Below are 27817 nucleotides of genomic sequence, written 5' to 3'. Positions count from 1 at the left end.
ACTAGTGGAGTTCAAGGACCACATCGCCCTGCACAACCAGGAGTTTGAGGGGAATTTACAGAACGTGAGAATCTACAGTATATACATGCCCAGACACATGCACATACGGTACACACGTGAAGCTACATTTACATGTATTGGTTTAACAGGCACTCTCATTCAAAGCGACTTTCAGCACAATTATAAAAGATGTGCATTTTCATCAGTACAAGTTCACAGATAATTGTGCACTTGCAGTGTGTGTGTGTGTGTGTGTGTGTGTGTGTGTGTGTGTGTGTGTGTGTGTGTGTGTGTGTGTGTGTGTGTGTGTGCCATTTCCACACTCTAACTGCCCCAGTGAGTTGACAGAAACTTAAGACTCACCTGCAATGTGTGTGTGTGCTGAGCATCTGTGTGCTGAGCATCTGTGGAGTAGAGAGCATGAGGGATGAGGATGACACCATGCTCTCCCTCAACCTGGTTGTGCAGGGACCGGTAGGAGACAGACAGCTTTTTTCACTGTATGTATTACCAACACACTTATTTTTCTGACAATCTTACTACAAACAGACACACACCTCACACATGTTTTTATTTGTTTCATTTGCAGGAATTGACAGTGGAGTTCTGGTGTGAGTGTGTGAGGGTCTGGGTTCCATCTTCAAGGGCCATTTCCACACTCTGCCTCAGTGAGTCGAACTGAAACCTGGTTTTCAGACATTCATTAACCACAATTTTTCATGTTTTCCTTTTTTCTCACCTGGGCCCAGACTTAAAAGGAGCCACACATTTAAATATCATCACGTGAGTGCTCTCTGTGTTCACTCTGCAGAATAAACAATTTCGGCAAGGGTAGGAAGCATGACTGGAACCATAGCGATATAAACTGTTTCTTGTGCCTATTGCAGTGGTTAAGGGCGCATTTTAGTCAAAATACGTAATAGAATATATGTCCTACTCCTATTGGAGCACTACTCAGTCTATTGTGTTAATTTAGGTTGTCTTGGCGTGAAACAAACACGTACAGAAACAAATCCCGTTTGGATGGAGAAAACATGAACAGCACTTAGAGGACACAAAAAGGGAGGCGGGATAAAAAAAATCGATAGATTCTGAGGTTAGCAACCTCCACACCCGCTGTTTCAACAGTAGGCTACTGACTCAAACTGTGTAAGAGAAAAGAGAAAAGTCCGTTTTAATGTTTGTCCTCTGTGACTATCTGCTTATCCATATATTGCATATCCTAGACCTACTCAATACGTTTTCGTTTGAAGAGTGTATACTGCTCAGGAAGGTAAGATGTTAGTGCACGCCTGCGCAAAACGTCTCACTTTCCTTGGCTGGTGGTGCTCTTCAGCATACTGTTGCACGAGTGGTGTCAATGTACCATGTCCCAAAAGAAACGATTAGCTATCTAGCTAGGTTGTTAGTGCTGTGCAGGGAAACACTATAATCCTGGCCAAAGCTGCTTTGCGTCAGCGCAGTCCTTTTGACTGAGGACCTGTCCGAAGGCAAAATACTTATCGATAGCTAGTTAGCTTGCTAGCTCGGTTACAACATTGACCCTTAAGTTAAGTAAGGTAAGTTAGCTATAGCTAGCTAGCTTGGCTAATATACGTTTGAAAAGTGACGCTACTCATCACAAAGTAGCTGAGTGTTTACAGTAGGACTTATTGGTTGTTAGTGTATTTATGTATATTAAAATGTTCACAAATCTTACTGTAAAATAAACATTAGCTAGGTAAGCTGAAGTTATGTTGAATTTCTTGTTAGCTGGCTGGCTACTTAGCCAGTTAAATGTACAGGCAGCGGTCAATCACTAAGTCAACTTTGTATCTGTAGCGCTGTCTGACGATGAAGACACCACTCTAATATGATAGTATGAAGTAACCAAATTAAAGATAAGTTAGTAATCATATTCTAGTACGTTTACAACTAACGTCATCATGGCGACTGATCATGGTTTCATTCCAAGAGGTAGCTAGTCAGCTAACGTATCTGTTTATTTACTGTCTATTTGGGTGACGAGTGTTAATATTTAGTGTTTTAAGGACTCAAACATTTTGTCCCCAATGTCTGTAAAGGGAAGTGTTTTGTGTACGCTATGTACATAGGAAACCAATGAAGCGATAGCTTGATGAAAACTATTGAGGTATGCACCTTAAAGTGAGCATTAGAATACCTTGGTTAATGTGCGTGCATGCAGTTTTAACCTGGCCAGCAAAGCCATGATTACCAGCACGCATTTGAACTTGTCCAGACATTTTGTTGACATCTTTGGTCTCCGATTGGGTGGCTTGTGACGTTAGTTATCACATTTCAGCTCTCAATTACTTAGCATGGAAAGACTACATGATTCTCCTTACAGATTAAAACATATATTATTAGGTTATAGGTGCGATAGTAATTGCATTGAACGATTTCGGACCATAAAACACACTGACAAGTGTTGTACACACTGCCTTGGTAGGGGTCATTCATCAATCACCCTTTCTTCGAATGGATCATGGGAGAAGTGGTTTACAACGAACAGTAGATGGCACTATTGCCCTTTATTGAGAGCCATAACGAGTACCATGACAGTTTGTGTCTCACTAACAATTGTTTTGCCATGACGCATCTAATGCTTTGTTAAGCTGAAGTGGACACACATTAGTCGTCCTATCATTTTAAGGGTGCAGTCCTCGATCCTGGCGAAAGGTTGTTGATATTTGAGCTCAACGGCCGATCAACTACCCACTCCCTTCCATGCTCCTGGGTGACCTGTGCTTTTAATTGGCTGGAATAGTTTATGGTTCGGTCTGAACCACAAGCTCAGGTGTTGTTTTAAGTGTACACTCAAGAGGTCAGACACTTATAGGAACGTGAGGAGGATTTATCAGAATTTGACAAAAAGTTGAATGGATTATTATCAAGGACTGTGCCTTTAATGAGGAAATTGTAAATCCTTTGTGAAGTCTGTATGTATTCATCTGCTTTGTGCTTGTAGGATGTTTCTGGTGGGGCTGACTGGGGGCATTGCCTCAGGGAAGAGTGCGGTGTCCTGCATCCTCAGAGAGCTTGGCTGCCCCATCATCGATGCTGATGTTGTGGCCAGGCAAGGTACAGAACTCGCCACCTCAAACTCCCATGTCCTTGTTGCTTTTAAGTCTTACTGTTTAATACCATCATCGATGTTGATGTTTTAGCCAGGTGAGGTACGAAACTCGCCTAACACAACTCTCTTGTTTTTTTTTTTTTTTAGTCTTACTGTTAAATACTAGTGTCTTCATTCTTTATCAGTTACACATTTCAGTCCCATTCACGGTGTCATGTCACAATGGTCTCACATTGGCCAAACCTTAAACCCTTGGCTGCCATGCCCTCACATCTTCCGCTATCCTCTCCCATGTCTCCCTCTGGTGCTCTGTCACCGAGCCCAATGTGCTAGTAAGCTAAACAACACTACACAATTATTGGCAAGTGTTGTTAATGTAATGCCTTTGAGACACGTGTCTTTGTGTTCCAGTGTACACATTAATTTCTCTCTCTCTCTCTCTCTCTCTCTCGCTCTGTGCTTGTGTGTGTGTCTGTGTCTATACATGTTTCTGTGTGTGTGTATGTGTGTGTGTGTGTGTCTATACATGTTTCTCTATATGTGTGTGTGTTTGCCAGTGGTGGAGCCCCACAGCAGAGCGTACGTGCTGATAGTGAAGCACTTCGGGGCGTCCGTGCTGCAGGAGAACGGCGAGATCGACAGGAAGAAGCTGGGTCAGCTCATCTTCGCCAGCGAGGACAAGCGCCGCCTGCTCAACTCCATCACCCACCCGGAGATCCACAAGGCCATGCTCAAGCAGATCCTCCTCTACTTCCTCAAAGGTCAGGCCCTTGTGCGGGGTTCCTCTGGGAGAAACACACTAAATGACCATTCATGTGTGCTTAGTGTCATCCATGTTAGTCAGTCCAGGGCAAGATGTGACTACGGCTCCTCATGACACGTGTGCTCATCATCTAGTGTGTCTATCATTGTTTTTCCGTTTCAATTTCTTCACTTTAGAGGAAGAACTTGGCGTGAAAAATAGATTTCAACTGGCTTTCCCCTGACATTTCCCCTTGAATCCAGTTCATGACAAATACATGTCCAAATGTTATGAAGAGGGGTTTTTTCATCCAAGCTGTTCTTTTGAAAATACAATCATTACTGTGAAGAATCTGTGTAAGAACTGTGTTTGTCTTGTGTGTGGTGTGTCTGTTCTGGCTGCAGGTTATCGCTATGTAGTTCTAGACGTACCGCTGCTCTTCGAGACAAGAAAACTCACCCGTTTCCTCAACCACACAGTAGTGGTCTACTGGTGAGTCTGTCTCGCTCACACACACACAGGTTTTTCACCAGGCATTTTCAAACTAAGCCAGCAACATCCTAAGTTGGTTGCTGTGAACTTGAGGAGGTTCTTGTAACCACCTGCCATGGAATGTTGAGGTATTGATTGAAAGGAGCAGAGAGGATTTTTTCTGTTTGTTTGGCTCTACCACTGAGCCAATGGACCTGTTAGATGCCCCATCTATTCTTTAACCCCTGTGTCTCTCTGTCTGTCGTTCTGTCTTTCTCTGTCTTGGTCTTTTTGTCTGTCGCTCTGGCTGTCTCTGTCTTGGTCGTCTTGTCAGTCGTTCTGGCTTTCTCTGTCTCTCCATTTGTCCTCATAATGTTCTCTCTCTCATCTCAGTGTTTCTCTCTGTCTTTCACAAACACGATATCCTTCTACGAAATTCAATCCCTCTGTCTCTCTCTCTCCCCATATTCCCTCCCTCCTCCTCTCTTTCTGTCCACTGTCCCCCCCCCCCCCAAACACCCTCCCTCCCCCCCGGCAGTGACCCGGCCACGCAACTCTCCCGGCTGATGCAGCGGGACGGGCTGACCCAGGAGCAGGCGGAGCAGCGCGTGGCCACGCAGATGCCCCTGAATGAGAAGCGGGGCCTGGCCAGCCACGTCATCGAGAACTCGGGCGGCCGCGAGGACACCCACCGGCAGGTCCTGCGACTCCACACCACGCTCGAGGACTCCATGGAGTTCCTGCTGGTCCGTGCCATCGCCGTGGCAGCCGCCGCCGGCCTCAGCGGACTCCTCCTCTATACAATAAAGCTGCTGGTCTCCTAGCAACGGGGACCAGAGGGACGGGTGGGAGTTCTATCAGGGACTGGGGGGTTCCAGGGCGGAATTACAGGTTCCCATGGCGATGAGTGAGGTGTGATGGGCGCTGATAACCTTGAAGATTTTCTATTTTTCAACTCCTTAACTTTCACTCGCTTTTTAAAACATAGATTTTACGGACTCCTAACACTGTAATTTAACGAATTCACACAGCTGGATGTATTGGACAATCTGTTATCTTAACAGTAATCTTTAGTGCACCACTTTCCATGTGTGTGGTTTTTTTTTTTTTTTTTTTTAAATGCACCACTAAAACACTGTGTCTGGTTGGTGTTGCACACTAACATACTAACTGGGAGGTAGCAGCATTGTAAATATATAGGTAGATTTATTTCCTTCCTTAATAAAGTGAACATGGATAGCAGCCATGATGCACTCAGTAGAACTGCTGCTACCTTACAGTTTGTGAGAAGGAAGAATGTATAATATCACTCGTCTTTACCTGTTTGAAATAAATGGGATTTAGTCACTACAGTCACAGTGGTTTTAAAAGTTTTTGTCTTTCTTTTAAAACATTATTTCCTATTTAACCTTTTTTTTTCTTGTTACTTGCAGTAATGCCGTTAAAAATGTAATCTAGGTACTATGTAAGATTGTTAACACTGTAAGTGGACTGGTGTACAGTGTGTGTGTGCGTGTGTGTGTGTGTGTGTCTTGTGTACCTGTCTGAGGGAAATGCAGTCTCAGTGGATGTGTGAATGGTGGTTTGTGTGTTTGTGTACACTGTGCTTACGGGTATGAGGCCAAACGTCTGCCCTCTCTCTTGCCAGAAGAGCTCTGTCTGCTCTTTACCCTTCCCTCGGACTGCCCCCCCTGTCCTCTCCTCCTCCTGCGCATTTGTTGGGTGTCTGTCTCGCACGCTCGTTTCATCCTCCACTCCTGCCCCTGCTCATCTGTATACTGCATGTTTCTCCTCTTCCTCCCTTTTCATCTGTATACTGCATGTTTCTCCTCTTCCTCCCTTTTCATCTGTTCACCTTTTGGCTGTTGCCTTTTTAGTCTTGTCTCAATACAGGTGTTTCTCTCTATCTCTCTCTCTCTCTCTCTCCATCTCTCTCTCCCTCTCTCTATCTCTCCCCATCTCACTCCATCTCTCTCTCTCTCCATCTCTCTCTCTCAATCTCTCCCTCCCTCTCTCTCTCCATCTCTCTCTCTCTCCATCTCTCTCTCCCTCCCTCTCTCTCTCTCCCTCTCTCTCTCTCTCTCCATCTCTCTCACTCATTTCTTTCTTTCCTGCTCTCTGCCCCTCTTGCTCACCTTCACAGTCTCTCCCTTTCAGCCTCCTTTTAATTTCCTTTGCCATCTCATCATCGTCATCTCCCTTTGTCTGCTTTCTTCCACCTCTTTCGTTTCGTTTCGTTTCTCTTCTCTTCCCTACCCTTCCTATCTATTCTCTTCTTGCTTCTGTACACTCTCCTCCCCCTCCTCCTCCTCTCCTCCTCCTCCTCCTCCTCCTCTTCCCTCCCCTCTTGTGTTGATGGAAGCTCCCAGCCTGTCCTGCAGTGTTGTTCCTTGTGTTCTTAAGCTACTGGTCAAGCCTCTCTTTTCATCAGCAGAACTCAGATTGATTCAGAGTGACGAGAGCCCACGGGTAGATGGTGCTGGCCATCCGCTGTGTGTGTGTGTGTGTGTGTGTGTGTGTGTGTGTGTGTGTGTGTGTGTGTGTGTGTGTGTGTGTGTGTGTGTGTGTGTGTGTGTGTGTGTGTGTGTGTGTGTGTGTGTGTGTGTCGTCTATTGAGACCCTGTGTGGGTGTGTGTGTGTCGTCTGTTGAGACCCTGTGTGTGTGTGTCTGTTGAGACCCTGTGTGTGTGTTCGTCTGTCTTTGAGACTTTCTGTCTGTGTATGTCTTTGGGACCCTGCGTGTGTGTGTGGGTATGAGTGTGTGTGTGTGTGTGGGGGGGGGGTTATGCAGTCTGTTCTACCCACGACCCAGCCTAGCAGGCAAAAACTCTGAGAAGTGTCTCTGTGTGCGTGTGAACATATGTTAATCTACGAGTGTGTGTGTGTGCGTTTGAATCTGACTTCCTCACACCCTTGGTATTTAAAGGACACTTCCACACCCCAAGTGCTATCTTGGAACAGAGGACGAGGCTTTTTCACTCCCTCAACACCCCCATCCCCTTCTAAACTGCTGGTCAGTCTCGCACTTGCATAAAAACATACCCTTCCACACAGCTTTGAACAACATCTAAATTGTAAGGGGAAAAGGTCACACTAGCAAAGCATACAAAGACGCTATTACTGCAAAATCCCTTGTGTAACACTTCATAGCCTGAATGTGTTATCAGAATCAGAATTGGATTTATTGCCAAATAGGTTTACACTTACCTGGAATTTTTTCTGGTGTATAGGTGCATACAGTAAACATAAAACATACAAACACAATAAGTACTACACATACAGTGGGGAAAATAAGTATTTGAACCCCTGCCGATTTCGCAAGTTTGGCCACTTGCAAAGAAATGTGTGATCTATAATTGTAATAGTAGGTATATTTTAACAGTGAGAAACAGAATAGCAACAAAAAAATCCAGAAAACTGCATTTTATAACATTTATGACTTAATTTGCATTTGATGCAGAAAAAAAGTATTTGAACCCCTAGCAAAACATGACTTAGTACTTGGTGGAATAACCCTTGTTGGCAAGCACAGACGTCAGACTTTTCTTGTAGTTGGTCACCAGGTTTACACACATCTCAGGAGGGATTTTGGTCCACTCCTCTTTGCAGATCCTCTCCAAATCCTTAAGGTTGCGTTTTCAATGTGAGGGAATGAGGTTCAAGCCCAATATTCCACATTACATGGCCCCATCCATAGTCCCCTCGGTGCAGTGGAGTCGTCCTGTACCCTTGGCAGAGAAACAGCCCCAAAGCATAATGTTTCCACCTCCATGCTTGACGGTGGGGATGGTGTCATATTCAGCATTCATCCCCCTCCAAACGCGGCAAGTCGAGTTGATGCCAAAGAGCTTGATTTGGGTCTCATCTGACCACATCCTGTCTCCCAATCCTCCTTAGAATCATTCAAGTTTTCATTGGCAAACTTCAGACAGCCCTGTACATGTGCTTCCTTGAGCAAGGGGACTTTGCGAGTTCTGCAGTACTTCAAACCATTACGGCGTAGTGTGTTGCCAATGGTTTTCTTGGTGACTGTGGTCCCAGCTGCCCTGAGATCATTCACAAGCTTCCCCTGTGTAGTTCTGGGGTTATATTGCACCTTTCGGATGATCACCGATACCGCACGAGGGGATATCTTGCATGGAGCCCCAGACCTAGAGCGATGGACAGTTGTTTGGTGTTGCTTCCATTTACGAATAATCGCACCAGTAGTTGTCTGCTTCTCACCAAGCTGCTTGCCGATGTGCAGGTCTACAATCTTATCTCTGACTTCCTTGGTCAACTCTTTGGTCTTGCCCATGGTGGTGAGGTTGAAGGTGTGAAGTATGATTCTTTGGACAGGTTTCTTTTATACACGTCACCAGTTGAGATCAGGTGTACCTTGTTAGGCCTAATGAGGACTAATCTGTGTGCTTCTTGGGCACATAACTGGTCATTGGGAGCCAGAATTCTTGCTGTTTGCTTGGGGGTTCAAATACTTATTTTCTGCATCAAATACAAATAAAGTCATAAATGTTATAAAATGCAGTTTTCTGGATTTGTTTGTTGATATTCTATTTCTCACTGTTAAAATACACCTACCATTACAATTATAGATCACACATTTCTTTGCAAGTGGCCAAACTTGCGAAATCGGCAGGGGTTCAAATACTTATTTTCCCCACTGTAACATAAAACATAAAAACACAATAAGTATCACACATAAGAAAAGTACTACACATAAGAACAAAAAAACAATATATACGATACAAATATATAAACATAAAAAAAATAAAGTGGAAAGTAGAATGCAAAATGCAAAACAGGAGTGCAATGTGAATGAGCAATGTAATGTGTGTTAATGTAACTAACACAGTATGTAATGGACACATGGCGGATGAAGCCTATTTTTGTGATGAGCTGTGGATTCATTTATTACTGTACAAATGTATTCTTATATTCGAATGTGTGTACTGTTAAGAGTCTTGGTTAAAAGTCAACAACGCGTTCAGAGGGTGAGACACAAACATGCATATCTGATCTGCCCCTTTTGAGTCTCAGCCAAGTGAGCAGTCCAAATATCTGGGCAAGGATGTGTTTGGGGTAGTCACGCACAAGAGATTAAAATCAGCAAGACGGACACACACACACACACACACACACACCCACGCGCACACTCACACTCGTATGCAGGTCAGCGACCAGCCCAAGTATCTGTGCAAGGATGTGTTTGGGGAAGTCATGCACAAGAGATCAAAGTGAGCAAGACCAACGACCCCCCCCCCCATCCCTCCACCCCACATACACACATATGCGTCACCTCTGTCCTGGCATGCGTCTCACCCAGTGGCACCATGCCCGCACCATGGCTGTCCTGGCACCCACGTGCCCACCGCTGCGTTGCTTGGTTGGCACCCGCTAGTCCGAGGCCGGGTGAAAGTGGGCATGCAAATCACATCTGACGGCTCCCGGTTCCTTGCCACCCATTGTAAGGTCACCCTCACCGGGAATTCGGAATTCTGAAGAATTCTATTAAAGTGTTCTAAAAGACCTTCCTGGGTTCCTTCATGAAGTCAGGCTGAAGGATCTTTAAGGACAGCCAGTGCAGTGGTAGAGACAATGTCATGTAAATATGGTCTCTGATGCTAATTAGCGGCGGACACCATGTATACAGTATATGCTCTCTGATGTTAATTAGCAGCATTACCATTGTTATAACCCACACTAGGGAGCACCATATAGATCACCCCTTCTTACATCTGAGATTATTATACACATTTAATAAGAATTGGTATGCAAAGGTTTTACAATATACACTGGTAACAGCTGCCATGACATCCATAGCCATTCTTGCACATGTGTAGTTGTGTAGTTTGTCTTGTGTAGTTTGTCTCCTGTTCAGGAGACCACAGTACGGTACCTTAAATGGAGAAAGATAGTTTTTTACAATTAATAAATAAATGTTACTGTAGCAGTAAGGGATTTTGGTCTAAAACTAAACTAACCTGTGGATGGTTTTTTATTTAGTTGGGGAGGCCCTGTGAGGAGGTGAACCCCCCCTTCTCACCGTGACTCACTGGAGAGGAATTGGCCCAAATGTGTGGTGGACTACCCCACCACAATGGTTGGGTCCTGACTCCCGCCAACAGTGCTTGGCTCAAAGTGGAGAGTCCCCCTTTTAAATAAATAAGAAAATATTTTGTAAAAAAAAAACACCTTCTCCTGCACCCTTCTTCCTCACTGCACCACCAACTCCAGTCGCCCGCATCCCAAAACGTTGGGTGGCCACCTCGGTCCCTTATAGGCCCATTCAAAATGTAAGGGATAATGCATGACACATATGGTGTATATAAGGGATAATGCATGACACATATGGATATGGTGTATGTCAGGGACATAAGTAAGGGTTAACTAGTACTTAACTCGCACTTACATTCCTGCACATTTTTTATTTCTTATGTAAAATAGTATTTATTGTTACCCTAGATCTCTATTGCTCGTAGCTTGATTGTTCTCTCCTTGTACATCGCTTTGGATCAAAGCGTCTGCTGAATGACTAAAAGTAAATGTATAATGCATGTAAAGAAATATCAGACCACCAATCATTGGGGAGGCCTGTTCAAATCAATGGAACATTCTGCAGCATTCGGAGGAGCCGTATAATAGGCTAATAAACATTCTCCTTCTTACCTGCCAACTCCCGACCCCAGGGGTTATAATTCCAAGTATCTGCAGCGCCATGCAGAGAGTAATTTTGTAGCATTCATTCTCCGCATGACACAAGCCCTTTATCCTCCTTAAGGAGCCGATGAGCGGAAGATGATGTTAAGTGATATATTAGGACAGCGTGAGGCCGTGGAAGACAGCGGAGGAGATAAGTAAGCCCTCGCCAGTCTCTCCAGGGGGCGTCTGAAGCTTTGCGAGAGCCCCATTTTCGGTCCCGAGGTGTGTTTGACATTTAGGGATTATCTCGTCGCCTTGATCTGCTTTTAGTGTCCACTGCTTTTAGTGCTTCTTAACAATCTGTGGATGGTCTACTTTGTTTTTGTTGTGTGTTTTGTGTGTGTGTGAAAGAGAGATATTCTTGTGTGTGTGTTTGTGTAAGAGACAGAGAAAGTGAGAAAGAGAGGCCGCTTGTATGAAATGATTGTGATTTGTTTTGTCTTTAAGGACACATTACAAGGATGGTGTGACTTTTGGGAAGATTATCCATGACCAGAAGCTTGATTTTCTCAGTATGCAAACACAGTGAAGGCCTAATTACTACGCCATTGGTGGAAGTGAGTGAAGCTACATAAATGACATGGTCAGCAGGTAGTCAACGTCTAAACCCACAGTTCCATACTGCTGATCAAACTGCTACTGCTGAATGTTAATTAGAGGCAAACTGTATCCATTAAAGGTACAGTCCTTGATCCTATATAATATATGTTCCATATAATCCATAGGCTAATACTTTTTGTCAAATACCTTTCGCCACGATCGAGGACTGAGCCTTTAACTTTTTCTTCTAGAAGCTAAACAGTGCCTGGTCTTCCCGATCTTAGCCAGCAAACCTTCCGTCCCTTATGATGAAGATGGTCTCCTGTTTGCCACTAATGGATTGTGGATGGAGAGATGCTGAGGACAGATTAAGAGGTGGATAAACAGCAATCCCTTCATCCCGGCAGGAGGCTTGAGGGGTCTGGATCTGGCCGTGAATGATAAGGGTTTGTTTATGGTGTCAGATTTATGTCATATGTCGCGGGCGAGATAACACATGCTCATGTGCAAATTATATTATTTCACACATGCAGATATTAACTGCCACTCGTACAACATAGGTTCTTGCGTACAATTTCCACAGTCGAGAGTAGTACAGGCAGCTGCTTGCGAGACACAAAACATAGGGAGAGGCAAAGAATACCACCTACACAAATTGAACTAAGCAGCAAGAGCACAAAGAGAGTTTCCGCAGGAGGGCACACACGCTTTCAAAGTTTAACTGTGCTATTGAAATTGAATTTTGCTCGTGTGAATAGAATGTGGGAGTGACCGTCGCCATTTTGTCTATGGCGGATTACCATTTTTGGAAGTTCTGGAATCCACATTGGATTCTGTTGAATAAAATGCATGTGTATGTTGTCTCCCTGACAACCCAGACCCATTATATCTCTAAAATATGCCTGTTGCTATCCCAGATAGCATTACCTTTGGGCTGGATCCACACGAAAGCCTATAGATCCGTCTGCAGCCCACATATGTTTTTTGACTCTGGGCCTGATCTGCACCAGATAGAGGATTCATCTCAAACATTCCAACTGCTAACAGTGCAGTATTTGTTTGCCGGTTTATAGATTTGGCCCACATTCGTTTCCTACCACTTTCTGATAGTGGCAGAAATAATCAGAATGGAATACATCTTTAAATTGTGGAGGTGCACGGTACAATTCTGGCCACTTTTGTCTACGTTCAAGCCAGCTTAGGGGATTTATTCCAGAAACATCTTTTGTTACATTTCTTGACGTCCTCTTTATTTTTCCAGCAATGAAGAAATAAATGCTCTGACAACAAAAACAAGATGTGGCAGCCGTAGCATGTCCAATAATTTCATTCGTCCTGGAATAATGTGTGAAAACATAACAAAGAAGCCAGGGGACCGTCCTCAATCACGTTGTCTACAGGATTATTATTCTAAATATTAAAATGATGTCATTATTGGCAGACAAGAGAGAGACACGGGCTCACCCTCATCCTGGAGGATGAGAGAGAGAGAGAGAGAGAGCGAGAGAGAGCCCGGGCTCAGTCCCAAACTGCAGCAGATGAGAGAGAAGCAAAGTTAAACACATAACACAAGGTTTATATAGAATTAAGTTAGCGTTCTCTGACGCCAAAGCACTAGAGATAACCACGTGGTTGGTCTCCCACATCCGAGGTCATCTTGCTATGCTTTTTGCAACGTAATGCATCAGGAAGGCAGAAAAGAAGGACTACTAGTTCTTCTTATCAGCCCTTGCTTACGCACACACACAGAGGGTACACTTAAGCACATACACAGAGTTAGAAACGTCAGCACTTAAGAATCAGACATACAGAAACAGAAAAGTCATGTTTTAGCTAACAAAGGCATATGATTAACACACATACCCTGATTAAAGTCAGAGTTTCATATTTCTCTATCAACTTCCATGCATGAGACATTTAGCAGGCTGATCACAAGGATTAATTTTAGGAGGACCATTAATGTTGTAAGCATCAGTTTAACAATCTCTACTAGGAAAAGCTAGATCAATATTCTTAAACGCTTGACAGTCATACCTGTCAGAATATTTCAGCTCTCTCCATTTCAGCTCACACTAGCAAGTCTAGTGAACAAATTATATTGCAGCTAGCTAACTGTTAGTCAGATATCTGAGCTAGATGGCTAAATTGTAGTACTAGAATATAAATAAAGTGCAGCGCTATTATCTGGATAGCTTTACAAACATTAGATAAATATTGAGTACATTTGTTGACGCTAGCTACAACATTGCCTGATCCTGGACAACAACTGAATGCAATTCTTGTTGATTAGCCTACAAACACCGTGATCGTTCCATTGCCTTTCTTTGAAGGGGGGGGGGAATCAAGACCTATTTTTGTGTGGGTCACGAAAAAGCTAAAAGAATGTCTCAAAATTATGTCAGGGTTGGATGCTCCACAAATGCAGATTCAACACCTCACAACACCTCAATTACAGATTTACAAATGACATTTCACAACAAATGCACAAGCAAAGTATGGTGCATGTTTGCAAATTATAAAGTATATATTAACAGATATACATTAAGTTGTACAAATCACAGTACCTCTATTTAAATGAGAACTGTAATGAGAGTAAAACGTTCTGTGTTTGTGGATGGAAAAAAACACATTTGTAAATCATTGAATATTTGTGGATCATGGTACGTTGACAAATACTTGAGACATTATCCTCTCCATAGGGATTTGTCTCCAGACGTATCTTTCTTGTGTACGGCCCCAAGTTGTCAAAAGCCAGGTTAATTCATGCGAGCATGTTACATGGTACATTCAGATGGCACATTCAGCTATGATGAGATAAATTGAGCTTTACATGTGTGTTAAGGTGTTTGATACACTGCTGTACTGTGTGTGAACGTTGAATGTTTGATTCAGGTTTTTGATAACATATGACATAGATAGAGCACAGCGTGAGATTAAGAATTTACATCTGTTCAGCAGTGATGGTAATATTTCTTTATTTGTTACATGGTAAAAATACAAATAGTTGGCTTTTCGAGAATGTTAAATGCTTAAATGGTTTTAATGTGCCTTAGATATTTAATTAATTCAGCCAATACGAGGTTTATGACAAAGTCATCAGTTGTCTAGTTATTCTGCCTTAATCCATGATCTGAGGATCGATTGTTTGAGTCTATAGATATTTAGTTCAGGGGAAATCGCGGGTTTCTCTCTCTCTGTCTTGTGTGATTGTCGAGTAAAGACCATTATGTTTGATGAAGAAAACTCTGAATGACTTTGTGGTTATTTCTCACTAGTTCAGAGGTACAACAAGCTCAGTTAATCTTTGATAGCATGTGCGTCCTCCTGCGCTCGCCCAGCAGGAACTCTATTTATAGTTCCATCTGCGCAGGTACCATTCTTTGCCCCTCCCTGTGTTTGGTTCTTCCTGAACTACTCTCTGTTGTGGAATTTGTTCACTGGGACTTATATCGTGCGCGTGGCAGTTAACATATGTGCGTGTGGAATAATATAATTTGCTCGCAAGCTTGTTTTATCTTACTGGCGACATATGACATAAAACTGACAGCAGATTTGTTCACAGTCACAACAAAGTTTAAAAATTGAATTTTTGGAATTGAAATCTCCCTGCGCTCAGATTGTTTGTTGAGGGATTAATAAAGGTTGGACGCATCCTAACATCACACACACACACACGTGTTCAGTGATGTATTCTATTATATTCTTTGACTAACCCTATATGTGTAGCCAATATCTTAAAGCTTAAAGTCAGCACCTATGTGATTATTATTTTGTACAGTTTTCATGCATCTCAGAGTATTTAACTGGTCTGCTTACATATGGATACAAATTCACATGGTCCACTAAATGAAAAAGAAAAAACCTGCACGCTCTGTAATGTCCAGTTCAGCTCCTCTCCCCTCCACATGAGCTGCGTGTTCATTTTCGCTCTGACGTCATGACAACACACTCAACTGCCTCTGGGAGCACGGGTCGGAAGAGGCCATACAAGCGGAAGACGAGGCGAGGCGTGGCCAGGCAAGGCATCATGGGTAGGCCCAGACTGACCTCTCCAAGGTAACAACCCCCTCATCCTCCCCGCCGCTAATTGAGTCCAGACGAAGTGCTTCTTGGCTGAGGCTGGCGGAAGAGATGATGTAGCCTTTAGAGCCCCAGGGCTGCAGTGATCTCTTAGTGAGATGAAACACCGAAGCACGGTCCTCGCTCAGTGGTCTATTGCCCATCAGGCATGCTTGGACAAATCCCGGTGGGCTGTTGGACCGTCGGAAATATCCATAAGGTCTATACCGGCCCGGTATTTATCTTTACCGGCAACTGTCTGTCTGTAGTTTGCGGTGTGTGTTTCTGGCATTATAGCGTGTTAACATTTTAGACTAATGCAAAAGTATCATGCAACAGTGCAAGGGCCAACGAAAGACAGGGACAAGTAAAAAAAAAAATGTAATTATAGGCTAGACTACACTTATTGGCTAGGCTACATTTTCAGATAAAATTGGTGCAATAAAACGACCTCACTAATGGGCTACTAGCTTATGTTTGAGCCATGCTAATGACGTGTGACAGTATAGGTCTGTGCCTACTGAAATATCTGCATAAGCCTTTGAATAGTACAAATTCATCTGTCAACAAAAAAAGGCCTACATCATCAGGGTCCCTATATCATCAGGGCCCCTATATCACCAGGGTCCCTACATCACCAGGGCCTCTATATCACCAGGGCAGATACATCACCAGGGCAGATACATCACCAGGGCAGATACATCACCAGGGCCCCTACATCACCAGGGCAGATACATCACCAGGGTCCCTACTTCACCAGGGCCTCTATATCACCAGGGCTAGGGTACTAAATGTAAGAGACTGTAAACCTATTAATTTAAAAACAATAGATGAAAATAACACAGTGATCTTAAAATCTCTGCAGGATTTAAAAAAATCAAACTCATTCCTTTTTCATTTGCATTTATGTGAATATAAAAACCAAAACAGCAAAACCAATAATAATAATAATACAAATAATACATAGGCCATGTGGTTCTGTATACAAATGTTGTATTAAGCACCACTGCAGTCTGCCCATATCATGCTTGTGATTAGTGTTTAGTACATATGTCATGCTTGCTCCTAAAAATTGCTTACAAATATTTGGGGCTTTTTATGTTTATGTTTATGTTTATGTTTATGCTCAGGCTGGGCTCAATGTCTCCACAGTGGAGGAGATCAAAGGGGGCACGTGAGATGTGAGGAAAGAAAATGGGAGGGAAGGAGGAGAGGAGAGGAGCGGGAAAAGGGGGAGAGAAGAGGAGGATAAAACCACAGACATGAGAGTGCAGTTTAGAGACAAGAGGAGAGAGGAAGACATGATACAGATGAGGAGAGAGGAGGACATGATAGAGTCTGGAGAGTTTTTACATCAACCCTCCGACACCCCAGGCCTCACCTCCATACATTACATTACATGTACATTAGCCATACATCAACAACCCTCACCTCCCCCGGCTGGTCCAAGCAGACGAGTCCAGGGCCGGGTGTCTTGCCCAGCACACCCCTGTCCATGCCTACTTTGCACTCTAACCCTGTTAAAAGTAGTAAAAATCCAGGTTACCATGTCTATTGGATTAAACTTCAGTTGAATAGTCCATACCCAGTAGGTAGGTAGGTATGTACCTGTTTGAAAACAATGTGTGTTTTATACATAAAATACCCTTTACACATGCACAAAGCAATAGTCTTTTGGTATTTCTTGGCATTTAATGCATATGTTTTAGGGCTTTAGATTTTTTAGTTTAATCATATTTGGTCATGTGTATGCAAAACTTTGTTGGCTGTATTCATGAGTTGTGTTACTATTGGACAATTATTTGTTTTCTTTGTGTGTGTGTGTGTGTGTGTGTGTGTGTGTGTGTGTGTGTGTGTGTGTGTGTGTGTGTGTGTGTGTGTGTGTGTGTGTATGTGTGTGTAGGGAGGTAGCTTCTCTTCTCCTCTACTCTTATCTCCCTGGACTCATCAGCAGTGACTCCGTTTCAGAAGGAGAGAAGAGAATTGATTTGCTGTGTGACGACGCGGATCAAAGACAACAACAAACAGATAAGGATCTCTTTCTTTTTTTTTATACCGGCTGATGCTGGACAGATCGACACATGCCTGGTTTGTCAATGCTGTCAATTTGATGCTATGAACCTCAAAGATGTTTGATACACAAGATGTTACACTCTTTATGCTAGCACATTGTGCTTTGGCTCGATTTAGAGCTGTTTTGGCTCCACCAAGATGTTTGATACACAAGATGTTACACTCTTTATGCTAACACATTGTGCTTTGGCTCGATTTAGAGCTGTTTTGGCTCCACTTGACTTGACTGAACTGAAGGGTGCTTTCTGGCTGTCACCAAAATAGATGCTAAAGCAACCCACACACAGTCCTTTCCACAGATGTCAGAGCTAGACACTGGTGACATCAGTGTCACGGGCCCTACTCCCTGGGAGGACGTATGCTGACAAAACATGCACCTCGTCTGTCTCATGAGATGCTTTTGATGCAGGGCTGTCCATGACTGTTGGAGCCCTTGGCTTGATTTCACTGTTTTCACTGCAAAAATGTGGCTTTTAAAGACAAGAAAACAAGTAATAAAATGGGGAGTATTACCTAAAATAAACACAATTATCTGCCAACAGAACAGGAAAATTAGAAGATTAAAAAGAACCCAAATATATCTTAAAACTAGTGTGGCCAGACCAAAAACAAGTACATTTGTCTTGACTCTGAATTTGACAAAGCAGTTTTGTACTTGTCAGTGGTGATCAAACTAGTTTGAAGCACTAACCTACTCAGAACCAGTAATACAATCTCAGTAACAAGTTATGATAACTCATTAAGATAATTAAGGACTGAAACGCTTGAAGCAAGTGAAATGCTCTAACATAAAAAATGCCTGGTAAAAAGAAATATCTTGTCAGCCAAAAAACAAGCATATATTGCCTTGATTTTAAGATATTTCATCTTACTTTTTTTTCTCCATTTTTGCAGTGTTGGTGAATCTGCTAAAGACAGACATTGACAGACACATATATATATTATTCTGTATGTTTGCATGTCTACCAGAATGCAATGTTTTGAACGACCGCAGGCTAACAGGAGAGCACTGTTTTCTATAAAAGGTGGCAAATAAGATACTGTCTTCAGTGCTTAGGTATGTACTGATTGACATAAAATGTCACTATGATGGCCTGCGGCCCCTGTTGCTTGGTGACAAACACTTGAGTTAAGAGATAGGGCCAGATCAAAGGGAACACGCACTGACACACGGTATGAAATCTGTATTCATCTGACCTTTTTCTCTCTCATTCTTGTGTCTTGCAAAGACGTTGAATATCCAGTGACACTATGTCAGCTTGGTTAAGGGCCCAGTCATATTACAGTCTCGTGTTCCATTCCTCTCGGTTCAAATGAACTGCGTAGGCTGCAAAGGATTCGCAAGTGTAAATGTAGAGAGCTCTCTTTTTTTGCTGCATAGCAAAGTAGTGCCTTTTAAGCTGTGGATATCTACGGTTTATCGTCTAAATGTTTTAACCTGTGAATATCTATGGTTTATTGTCTAAATATTTTCACTTGTGGATATCTACGGTTTATCGTCTAAATGTTTTAACCTGTGAACATCTATGGTTTCTTGTCTGAATGTTTTAACCTGTGAATATCTATGGTTTATCGTCTAAATGTTTTCACCTATGAATACCTATGGTTAATCTAAATGTTCGCCCTGTCAGCTGTAGTTATTATGGTTTATTACCTTGCCCATCTTTGTTGTAGGATACAAAGAGATTTTACTTGCAATTTGACTGTAGATTTGAATAGATGTTGGTGCTTCAAAAACAACCCCTCCAGAGTTAAGTGTTTCACCCATAATTCCATTCTTCAACAAAGACATTGCACAAAAGCCCTAATACCCCACTCCCGTAAGAGCTCAGCGACACTAATCATTGAGTGTTAGTTTGGTCTCGTCCTCTTCCTCTTTCTCCTGGGGTCGAGGCTATCGATCACACACTCATACACACACACACACACACACTCACACCCACACACACACACACACACACACACACATACACACACACACTCACGCTCCGCGCTGGGAACCAAGCCCTGCTTTAGCCGCACACCCGATGCTTCTTCTCCTTCCTCAGTGGGAAGTTTTTGAGCTCCAAAATGCCCCATTACCCTCCCTACAGTTCGTCTAAATCCCTCACAGGAGCTTTTCCCTCTCTCCTTATCCCTCTCTCTCTCTCTCTCTCTCACACTTTCTCTCGCTCTCTCTATCTCTTTCTTTCTCTCTCTTTTCTCTCTCGCTCTCTCTCTTTCTTTCTCTCTCTCTCTTTCCTTATCTTTCTCTCGCTTTCTCTCTCTCTCTCTTGAAGCTCGTACCCCCCACCCCTCCTCCTGTCGTCCCTCTCTCTCCCTCCTTCTAGCTACTCAATCTCCTTCTCTGTGTCTCTATGCGTCATCTTTCCGCCTTATTGGAGCGCAGCACACGCAGATCAGTTTAGATAGGGGGAGTCAGTCACACCTTGCAGTTGTTTGCCATTTGTCAACCGCTGTTACCTAACGGTATCTTCCTCTTCCCCCTCTCTTCATATTTCCTTTCCTTTTTGTCTTGTCTGCGTGTTCTGTCGAGGTCAGATGAAAGCGATGTAACAGCTTTGATTCTCCCCAGCGGAATCCAAGGAAGCAATGATATCTGTAATTGTGTTTATCTTGCCGAGTTCGTAATTATGACATCAAAAGTCTTTAAAAAAGGCCCATTTATTACCAAAAGTATATATCCATTTTGACACCAGAGCATTTCAGACACACACAGATATATATTTTTTTTCCACATTTATGCAACATCTTTCTATATTGTTTCAGCATTTCCTCTCACACTCCTTCTTCACCTCCCACCTTTCTCTCTTGCACTTGTTTTTTCTTTTCTTTCTTTATTTCTTTACTTCTTTCGTTCTGATAAATTGCACATTAGCTTTCATTGGCTCAGGCTTACAAAAATTCCCTGCTGAATGATACACAACGTGACGGACATGGATTGTACTGTACATGATACATATCAGTTGGCAATAACCATTTACCCACAACCTCACACTTGCATCAAAGACAGACGTTGGGTTCGGGGGGGGGGGGAGCCATCACATCAAGGGGTTTTCATGTGGTTCCCACAGAATGATGTTACTCACAAAAGGATGATACAGATGATAATGGAACATGTGAAGACTGAGGAGATGGGGCGGGAGGGTTTGTCACTTTTGCGTCACGGTAAAAACATGGTGGACAGAATATATCAAGGTTTTAATATCTTAAGGTTATTTAATATCAACTTCACAAAATGATTGACCATTATTCCTCTGAAGGCAAACAAACACATCATCTCAGAGTTAGTGACAGAGCAGAGAAACAGAGACTAAGACATCTTTGTGTACATGTTACAGCTTCACTCTTTGTGTACATGTTACAGCTTCACTCTTTGTGTACATGTTACAGCTTCACTCTTTGTGTACATGTTACAGCTTCACTCTTTGTGTACATGTTACAGCTTCACTCTTTGTGTACATGTTACAGCTTCACTCTTTGTGTACATGTTACAGCTTCACTCTTTGTGTACATATTACAGCTTCACTCAGCTGGACTCCATGACTACCCGTGCCAGCGTTCAATCTTTCAGTCAGCCCCTCTCAAGCCGAGATGGGTTACTGGGAAATGGAAGGGACAAGAGGGGGCTTCTCTGACCCTCATGCCCATGGAACATCACTATCTCGGGGAAGGAAAGACAATCCCACTCCCCTAAAACCCCTCCAACAGTCTTGAACATGATGGGTGAAACCAGCGATACCCCCCCACCCCTCCGTTTCGTATGACACATGAATTAGAGCGAGACTGCTGATTTTGGCATGACCACCACACCCGACCCCCCCCCCCCCCCCCCCACCCTCACCCCCCTCGACCCATCGCCCAAAAGTCCACCATCGTCCCACCAGCATCACCAATGCTGTAGCTGGCATGCCCCCCGCCTCGCCAAAAAAGTCCTCCTCTTCCTTGACAATGCCCCCCTTTTTCGTTTCCCCCCCACCCCCAGAACCATGGTCTAGTCGGCGAAGAGGATGAACCCTGTGAAGGTGCTGTACTTGTTGCTGTTGCCTCCGTGGGCCTTGCCCCCGTCCAGCTTGATGAAGACCTCGTCGCCCGCGTCCAGGTGGAGCACCGCGCTGTTGGAGGCGTAGTCGTAGCTCTGGTCCTGGTCCTGGGCGATCGAACTGGCCCGCACCTGAGGGACTCGCAAGCACGCCCCCACACACACACACACACACACACACACACACACACACACACACAAACACACACACACACACACACGCCCCCCCTCCCCCCCACACACACAAACACACACACACACATAGATAGGATTTGTTCCTTGATACTGATCAGGGAGTACAGCTGATGAAGGGACTGATTGTTGATTAAGTGATTTAATGAAACGTCTGAAGCAGTTTAAAAAAAAACCATTATTTACTTTTATTTAATTTTTTTAGCAGAATCTGTTATGGCTGTTAAGATATTGACTAGAAAAGAACAGCGTACAGGTAACTAACAGGACTAATTGAATAACTGAGCAGGCTTGCAGATTAATAGGATTAGCGAAAACATGTTAATTAGCTTATCAAGCATTTGCCACTTCATACTGATAAGATACATAATGGCCGATTGATTATTGTAGTTTTGTAGCTGTTGTATTGTAGTTGCATTTAGGAAGAAGAAGGAAAACACGCTCCATGATCAGTTAGCCATTTTGAGTAGGATTTGTCACTCAATACAACAAAAAATACAGAATGTGACTGAACAAACTAGGAATGCAGCTTTTAAACGACCGTTTGAGCAGTCGATGGTTGACTTGGTTGAATCTATTCTTGGTGTCAAGCAATTTCACTGACTAACAACACTGCTTCCAGAAGTTAAACTTGTGAAACAACTTGTCATAAGGTGTGATTCGTTATGAATTTTAATTGTTTTGTATCTAAATATCTAAATAACTGTTAATGAAGCTATTTTTTTTCGTCTTTGCCTTATGGTAATTGCTGTGACGCCAATCGCCTTTCTCAAAGTTTCACAGCAAGAAGAGGTCCCACAGCAAAGAAAACACAACATATTTCTCACAGGCACAAAGCTGTGAAATTCAAAAAATACATTTCTGAATAAGACAACAATACCCTGTGCACACAGCATTCAAAACCGCTTTCGAATGAACATGTCTTTCTCTGTACAGTAGCCTACAGTGAAGTGCTGTTTTCTACAGTGCAGAGGCGTGTGTGGACTCACATCCCAGCTGTATGTGTTCTCTGTGGGGATGTTTCTCTTAGTGTCTTGAAAGAGTAAAGTTGGCTGTAGGCCTAATGAGCCATTGCTTTGTCATGTCCATAAAGAAATGTGTTGTTGCTGATGATTTCATACGAGCCTCGAGGAGGGGGGTCTGTCTGGGATCGAGAATGTAATCGAATAATTCCTAACAATCCTAAAGGTTAAAGGCACAGTCCGCCATTCTGATGAAAGGTTGTTGATATTTAAATTCAACAGCCAATCAAATACACCCCTCCTTTCAGTGTCCGTTATTGACCGGCCAGAATTTTGTCCGGCTCTGCACAAGCCACTTTGTGAATTTGCAAAATTTCACAAAAAGTGTATTTGATTAGGAAAGTAGACTGTGCATTCAAACCCAATCTCATTCAATCAATACAGATGGAAAACAAGTCCAAGGTGCAATTACGTAGTTTTCTCCTTAAAAAAACATAATGCCTCTAGACTTCAAAACACCTGTGTGCGACACAGAGGGCGTAATAAAAACTGCACTTTTAGCAGTGGACTTGGGTTCAATTCAATTGTATTTATATAGCCCCAAAACAATACAATTGTCTCAAGGTGCTTTACAAAGCCCAGTGCCTGAACCCCCTTAGAGCAAGCACAATGGCGACACGGGCAAGAAAAAACTCTTTTTAAACTAATTTTAATCAGGATTCAGATGAGTCTAGAGAACATGGTCAATCTGTGCCTGACATGCAAAACGGCCGCTACATCAGAGAGGTCGTAGGTCGTAATGTTCTAACTTCACCTGTTTTAACCCGGCACGTGGCTACAATATTTATGAGATATTTTTCTCTCGTTTTTGCCTTCTCACTTTCCTTCTCTGTTTGTCTTTCTTTCTTTCTTTCTATCTCTCCATATCTTTTTGAGGGTTGGATGCTTTTAGATGTCAGCCAAATGTCAGGCCTTGAAGTCGTGGCTGAGTAACAGTGTCCCCGTCGGCAGAAAACGTGCTTGTTGCCGCGGTGACTAATGTCGGTGACTCATCTGGTCAGGGGGGGGTACTTGAGTCAGACAGTGGGACCCGGGAATGCCCCCCCCCCACTCTCTATAGGCATCTAACCTATAGTACTGACACACTCCGAGGTCACCCCCACGAAGATGTTAACGGTATCACACAAGTGCCGACTGCAATGTACGTTTGCCAAAAAGGAGAAGAAAAAAGCGGGGGCCTCGAGTGAGCATCTGGAATGGTGAATCCGCGCCTTTTGTGCTTCACCTGGAGAAGCGCAGGAGCAGAAGGAAGAGGAGAAGAGGAGGAGAGAGAAGAAGAACAAGAGGAGGTGGACTCTAGTCTCTTCTAGTCTTGCTCTTCACGCTCTGCCTTTGATGACATCGTAGAGACAAGCAAGCCTCGTGAATCAACCATGCCTGTTATTGTTTTTCTCGTCTTCCTCCTCCACCTCCTCGTTCTTTCTTTCTTCTTTCTTTCTTTCTCAGTGTTGTTTATCCCCCGACATGACTTTCCGTTCCTATATTTAGTAAGTGCAATGAATCAGATTTGTGCAACCAATCAGTGTTGACACTGCAGGTACTGGGGGTGATGGTGGGTGTGTATACTGGTAGTCAGGTGTGCATTTGTGTATGTTGATGTGTGCTTGTGTGTGTTATTGTGTTGGTGACTGTCGGTGTGTGTTATTGTGTTGGTGTGTGTCGCTGTGTTGGTGTGTGTGTGTTACTGAGTTGGTGTGTGTCACTGTGTTGATGTGTGTGTGAGTGTGTGTTATTGTGTTGGTGTCTGTCGGTGTGTGTTTTTGTCTTGGTGTGTGTTACTGTGTCGGTTTGGTTACTGTGTTTGATGTGTGTTGGTGTGTGTGTTACTGTGTTGGTGTGTGTTGGTGTGTCGATGTGTGTTACTGTGTTGGTGTGTGTGTGTTACTGTGTCGGATGTGTTTTACTGTGTTGGTGTGTGTGTTACTGTGTGTTGGTGTGTATGTTACTGTGTTGGTGTGTGTTACTGTATTGGTGTGTGTTGATGTGTGTGTTACTGTGTTGGTGTGTGTTACTGTGTTGGTGTGTGTTGATGTGTGTGTTACTGTGTGTTGGTGTGTGTGTTACTGTGTTGGTATGTGTTACTGTGTTGATGTGTGTGTGTTACTGTGTTGGTGTGTGTGTTACTGTGTTGGTGTGTGTTACTGTGTTGGTGTGTGTTGGTGTGTTACTGTGTTGGTGCGTGTGTTACTGTGTTGGTGTGTGTTACTGTGTTGGTGTGTGTGTTACTGTGTTGGTGTGTGTTACTGTGTTGGTGTGTGTTGATGTGTGTGTTACTGTGTTGGTGTGTGGGTTACTGTGTTGGTGTGTGTTACTGTGTTGGTGTGTGTTACTGTGTTGGTGTGTGTGTTACTGTGTTGGTGTGTGTTACTGTGTCGGTGTGTGTTGGTGTGTGTGTTACTGTGTTGGTGTGGGTTACTGTGTTGGTGTGTGTTACTGTGTTGGTGTGTGTTACTGTGTTGGTGTGTGTGTTACTGTGCTGATGTGTGTTCGTGTGTGTTGGTGTTTGTTACTGTGTTGGTGTGTGTGTGTTACTGTGTTTGTTACTGTGTTGGTGTGCGTGTTACTGTGTTGGTGTGTGTTACTGTGCTGATGTGTGTTCGTGTGTGTTGGTGTTTGTTACTGTGTTGGTGTGTGTGTTACTGTGTTGGTGTGTGTTGTAACGCTCCCAATCTGTGGCTGGTCACACCTGGAGGTCTGGGTGTTTTAATGGTCTAGCTCCACCTGATCTTTTTTTGCCCCGATTATTTATAACCGCAGACCACATGCCCAAACTCTGGTCCCACAGACACTCATTAGTTAGATATACGTGTGTGTGTGTGTGTGTGTGTGTGTGTGTGTGTGTGTGTGTGTGTGTGTGTGTGTGTCTGTGTCTGTGTCTGTGTGTGTGTCTGTCTATGTATGTGTGTGTGAGAGAGAGAGAATGAGTGTGTGTGTTTATTTGTGTGTATGAACGAATATGAATGTGTGAGTCTATGTAGGGATATAGCATGGATGTGTGTTTGAGAGAGGATGACAGTGTGAGACAGTATGGGTTAAGGGGCATATATATATATATATATATATGCAAGTGACAGAAAAAGCAACAGTGGGTAAGAATGTATGAGAGAGAGGGGGTGTTTATAGATGCGTTAGGGTGTGTGAGTGTGTGAGTGTGTGTTTGTGCGTGTGCGTGTGCGCGTGCGTTTGTGAGTGTGAGTGTGTGAGAGTGTGTGTGTGAGAGAGTGTGTGTGTGTGTGTGTGAGTGTGTGGGAGAGAGTGTGCATGTGTGTGTGTGTGTGTGTGTGAGGCAGGGGGTTGGGTGTTGTCAGAATCTCCTGTATGGCCAGGGGTGTTGAGAGAAGCCTGTGATTGAGAATGACATAATGACGGTTGTCAGGGTGATGACTCTGTCCAAGGAGTCTTCGGACTCTGCCCTCTCGGTCCTAAAGTCTCAGTCTGATGACATTACACACACATGCACGCACAGGCACATGCCATACACTCATATACTTATGCACACACACACGCACTCCTTTACCCCCTGCACAGTACAGCAGGGTGGTACCAAAGTACCACACACACACACACACACACACACACACACACACACACACACACACACACACACACACACACACACTCAATACAATACAACAAGGTTAATGAAAAATCCCAGTCTGATGATCTCCAGTCACTTACATACATACACACACACACACACACACACACACACACAAATGCTTGCAAACACACACATACATACACACAGACAGAGATGCACATACACACACACACAAATGCTTGCAAACACACACACACACATACACACAGACAGAGACGCCAAACACACTCCACACAGCATAGCGAGTTACTAAGGTTAAAATTCTGGTGAGGCACCAGAGTTGTTATCCCCCATCTTTGGACCTGTGCGTTTTGTAGAGGTCTTTACTAGTATTCACTTCAAAGTACAAATCGTATTCAGTCTCTAAAACAAATCCCAAACTATTTTGTTCCACTTAGACAAAGCAAGACCAACGCCACAAAGGTGCATTCTTTTTTTCTCAAAATCGAACCCTTTAGGGCTGCTAGTGGCTCTGTGTTCAGTCCTGGGATGCAAACAAGAGCTCAACAGGAGATTGGATCAATATTGTGGACAAAATATTGGCACAAAAGAAGCACCGTACCCACTTCCTGGGCCCCGACTACTTGTACAGTACGACTAATGGGACAGAATCAATATCAGTGGAAAAAGTTGTAATGGCCACGATTTGGCCATAGAAAGAGTGGAACCCTTTCAAACAACAACCGGGAGAAAGAAGAAATAAAGGAAGATGGATGAAAAGAGGGAGGAAACAACAAGTAAATAAATAAATAAAAACAACAACAATGTGTCAGAATTGCTTTGTGATTGAACACCCTGCAGTTGGCTTAGGGGAGAGATGGGGTGAGGCTGCTGGCGTTGTGAAATTGTTCAACTTTTGGGTGCTCTGTTTTTTCTCCTCTTGTTCCGCGTTCTCGTGTCACATTGCAGCAATTCAGCTGTCACTCCTCTGGGTTCTGTTCCCCTCCGCTGTTCCGCTGGGGGACTTTGACTCTGTTCGCCTTTTTTTGCATTCTCTCGTGAACAAATTACTTTATCTAAAGAAAGTGATCTGTCAAAATTGACATTTCATGAGGATTTGGCTGCTACACCTCACCTGCCTCTGGCCCTGCCCCATTCTGCCCCACTCTGCTCCACTCTGCCCCATTGTGTGGAGTCAGACCCATGACCTCTGACCCTTGAACTCTGACCCTTGACCTTGGTGATCGCAGCACCTCATGCCACCAGTTGAGCTCCAGGAACAGTTTCTTTTCTATCTAGAAATGCCCTAGTGTTACAGCGCACAGGAATATCAAAATATATGAATATTTGCCAATAGCAG

At 43.6% G+C, this 27817-nt stretch overlaps 2 protein-coding genes across 7 annotated transcripts in view; one reads left to right on the top strand and one right to left on the bottom strand.

The window, feature by feature from the left end:
* Positions 1-1008: 1008 nt before the first annotated feature.
* Positions 1009-5641, top strand: dcakd (dephospho-CoA kinase domain containing). 6 transcript variants are annotated; one of them, XM_031561414.2, is made up of 5 exons: positions 1009-1096; positions 2969-3081; positions 3634-3837; positions 4223-4310; positions 4828-5641. In XM_031561414.2, the coding sequence occupies exons 2-5, from the start codon at positions 2970-2972 to the stop codon at positions 5111-5113; spliced, it is 690 nt and encodes a 229-aa protein (XP_031417274.1). In that variant the 5' UTR covers positions 1009-1096; position 2969; the 3' UTR covers positions 5114-5641. The 6 variants fall into 6 exon arrangements, with proteins under 6 accessions (XP_031417274.1, XP_031417271.1, XP_031417272.1 ...); XM_031561411.2 differs by having other exon boundaries at positions 1045-1149; XM_031561412.2 differs by lacking the exon at positions 1009-1096 and adding an exon at positions 1158-1273.
* Positions 5642-21499: 15858 nt separating this feature from the next.
* LOC105892784 (C1q-related factor-like) overlaps positions 21500-27817 on the bottom strand; it is an 8656-nt gene continuing 2338 nt past the window's right edge. Inside the window, exon 2 of the mRNA XM_012819090.3 lies at positions 21500-21834. Coding sequence (XP_012674544.2) covers positions 21655-21834 — 180 coding nt within the window. The 3' untranslated portion in view covers positions 21500-21654. The remainder of the gene's footprint in view (positions 21835-27817) is intronic.

This window comes from Clupea harengus, chromosome 23, assembly GCF_900700415.2.
Source record: "Clupea harengus chromosome 23, Ch_v2.0.2, whole genome shotgun sequence".
Classification (NCBI taxonomy): domain Eukaryota; kingdom Metazoa; phylum Chordata; class Actinopteri; order Clupeiformes; family Clupeidae; genus Clupea; species Clupea harengus.
The sequence above is the reverse complement of the archived record's forward strand: the minus strand, read 5'-3'. Positions and strand labels throughout refer to the sequence as shown.